Source organism: Fopius arisanus, unplaced genomic scaffold (genome assembly GCF_000806365.1).
Source record: "Fopius arisanus strain USDA-PBARC FA_bdor unplaced genomic scaffold, ASM80636v1 scaffold00169, whole genome shotgun sequence".
Taxonomy (NCBI): Eukaryota; Metazoa; Arthropoda; class Insecta; order Hymenoptera; family Braconidae; genus Fopius; species Fopius arisanus.
In genome coordinates, this window is record NW_011887908.1 from 195,664 (window position 1) to 198,084 (window position 2,421).

General features: G+C 38.1%; 1 protein-coding gene across 4 annotated transcripts in view; it reads left to right on the top strand.

Annotated features, from left to right (window-relative positions):
• The window catches only part of LOC105272396 (uncharacterized), a 17,524-nt gene extending 15,113 nt beyond the window's left edge, over positions 1–2,411 (top strand). For 2 of the 4 annotated variants that reach the window (XM_011314512.1, XM_011314513.1), the window contains 3 exons: positions 331–537; positions 763–973; positions 2,127–2,411. In XM_011314512.1, coding sequence (XP_011312814.1) covers positions 331–537; positions 763–973; positions 2,127–2,353 — 645 coding nt within the window. In that variant the 3' untranslated portion in view covers positions 2,354–2,411. Of the gene's footprint in view, positions 1–330; positions 538–762; positions 974–1,034; positions 1,275–2,126 lie in introns of all 4 variants that reach the window. The other 2 variants (XR_892757.1, XR_892758.1) reach the window with 2 other exon arrangements.
• Positions 2,412–2,421: the final 10 nt, after the last annotated feature.

Here is a 2,421-nt window from a genome sequence, read left to right on the forward strand (position 1 = left end):
GAACAAATTTTCTGACAGTAACTGAAATGAGAGATTGCCAAAATATGTATTTTCAATGCAAATCCATTCAATTAAAAATGTGTGTTAATTCCCTTTGAGTGAATTCTGCATGGTTGGTTTTGACAAGCTATCTTTCCCCGGATAAGTAGATTTCTATTTTTGTCTCCATTTTTTTTTAATTCTCAAACTTCTAGAATAAAACAAGCATGTGAATTCCACAATACAGTTTGCTTGACGACTCCATCTCAATCATTTTGCTTCACTCCGTTGTTTCATTCCAGCTCATGTTTGTCTACAGTATAATTGCATTAACTTTTTCTTATTTCACAGTTATCCAATCCTACACGTCCTGACTATCAACAATTGCTTGAGGAGAACGAGGCATTGAAAGAAAGACAAAAAAAATACGACATTATTTTACAAGATCTGCCTATGCCGCCGAAAATTACGCTCGGCATATTCAAGGATTGCATGAAAGATCTTTTGGATAACCATGGTCGCCCAAAAGTAAAACTTAATGCTGACCAAAATGGAATGGTGAGAGCTTAATTTTTGAAAATAGTTCAGAAACTTTGATTTTGTGCTCAATCGTTATTGTGTCATTTTTTCAACGCTGGGCAAAAATAATGCTCTGCATGTGAAACAGTTGTATTCAATATAGATAATAACATAATAATATAATAATATAAAAATGACAAAGTGGGTCCTTCTTATGCAAACATTCAGCTATATCTGTGTCTGTTGAGGTCATCCTTGTTTTAGGTTCACATTAGTGAGCGATTCTCATTATCCCTCAGTAATTGTACTACCTTGATGGGGTGTAAGTCAGTAACTAAACGCATCGATTTTGTCGTGAAACACTTCTGGTCAGAAACATACAGAAGAAATCTCTATACCGATGTGACGAAGAGGGTCTTAACTGACAATCCTCAGGCCCACGGAGCCACAGGACCTGATTTAGCAGCAATCAAAGGTGAAATTCCTACTTAATCGCTATGCCCCTCAGTAGTAGTCCAAAAATTTTTGATTTGTAGGAAGAATAGTGCAAGGATCTCGAAAGTGGTCATCGACTTCCAGAACCCAGATTATCATTTTCTGAACCCAGATTCTCGAAATTGGAAGCCGAGTTCTCCATTCAACTAATTTGATTACTGGAAGCCAGTGATCGCTTTCTGAATCCGAATACCATGCTGACTAAAAGCAACTTCCTCTCTCTACGATGAAAGTGAATACTATTCTATTGGCAAAAATCTTCCTTAGGAGGTAACAGAAAGGTGGTTATCTGTAGATTCTTCAAGCCAATTGTCTGCCAAAAATTTTCAATTCTTTATAAAACTGACACACATTTATCTTCAGGAAATAGTGATGAGGATCAAAGTGTTCATGCGCTGTAAAACGTTGATAACATTTGTAACGTGATATTTTCTTCTGCGCGTTGAATATGCTGGTTAAGTTCGGCCTACTTCTCCTAAGTTTAATTGACCCTGCTAAAATTGAATAAATGAGCCGCAGGTAATTTTCATCCGGAATTACCAAACCGGATGGGGACAGCATTCGCTGTCACTAACTGTAAAAAAATCCCTAAGGTAACTTCATTTCCCAAACAAAATTGTAAAAGTAAAAGGAAGAATGCAAATATTCCCAAAAAATAGGAAAAGATGGGATAACTCGAAGTTTCGGGGAAAAGTAACGGTCCTGGGTCGCTCAGTATGCTAGGCTATGGAGGTAGAGGTGGAGGCGAGGAATTTGGGTTCACGGAAACTTACCCTGACAGCGAATGAAAACAGAAAAGAAAACCTTAAAAATTGCTCTGACTGATTTTTATTTTCCTATCTAATTAGCCTCTGGAACATGATTGATGGTCTAAATTAAACTAATAAAATAGGGCCGATCTTTCTGACTCCTCTAATTTCCTCCGGATCGTCGCGGATGGTTCTTTTTTTCATTATTTTCCTGTGTCTCTAAAGAACATCCCCACAGGTTCGTTACTCATTGAGCCATGAATTAGTTTCCAAATTACGGCAGAACCATGGCGCTCTCTGAGAACTTAAGTGAATAGCAATATCTTCCCTTCCCCGACTATCGTTTTTTCCATCCACGAAATAATTTATTGTCCCTTTTAACAGAAATCATTCAGTGGACGCAGGAACGTGACCTCCTCGATACAACCAAAGAAGACAAAAACTGGGAACTCAATTTCCTAAAATCTGTGAACAAGAAGCTGGTCTCGGATCGCGATGTGTGGAAAAGATCGAGGAGGACGGCTGAAGAAAAAGAAGTCCGGAAGAAGGGAAGACAAGAGGAAAAGAAAGGAAGAGAAACGAAGAAGAAAAACAGAGAACAGAAGAAATAAGGGGAAAAGAAGAATGTAAGAGCTCGTAAAAGCAGAACCACTTCCACGACCGAATGAAGACGTCTAAA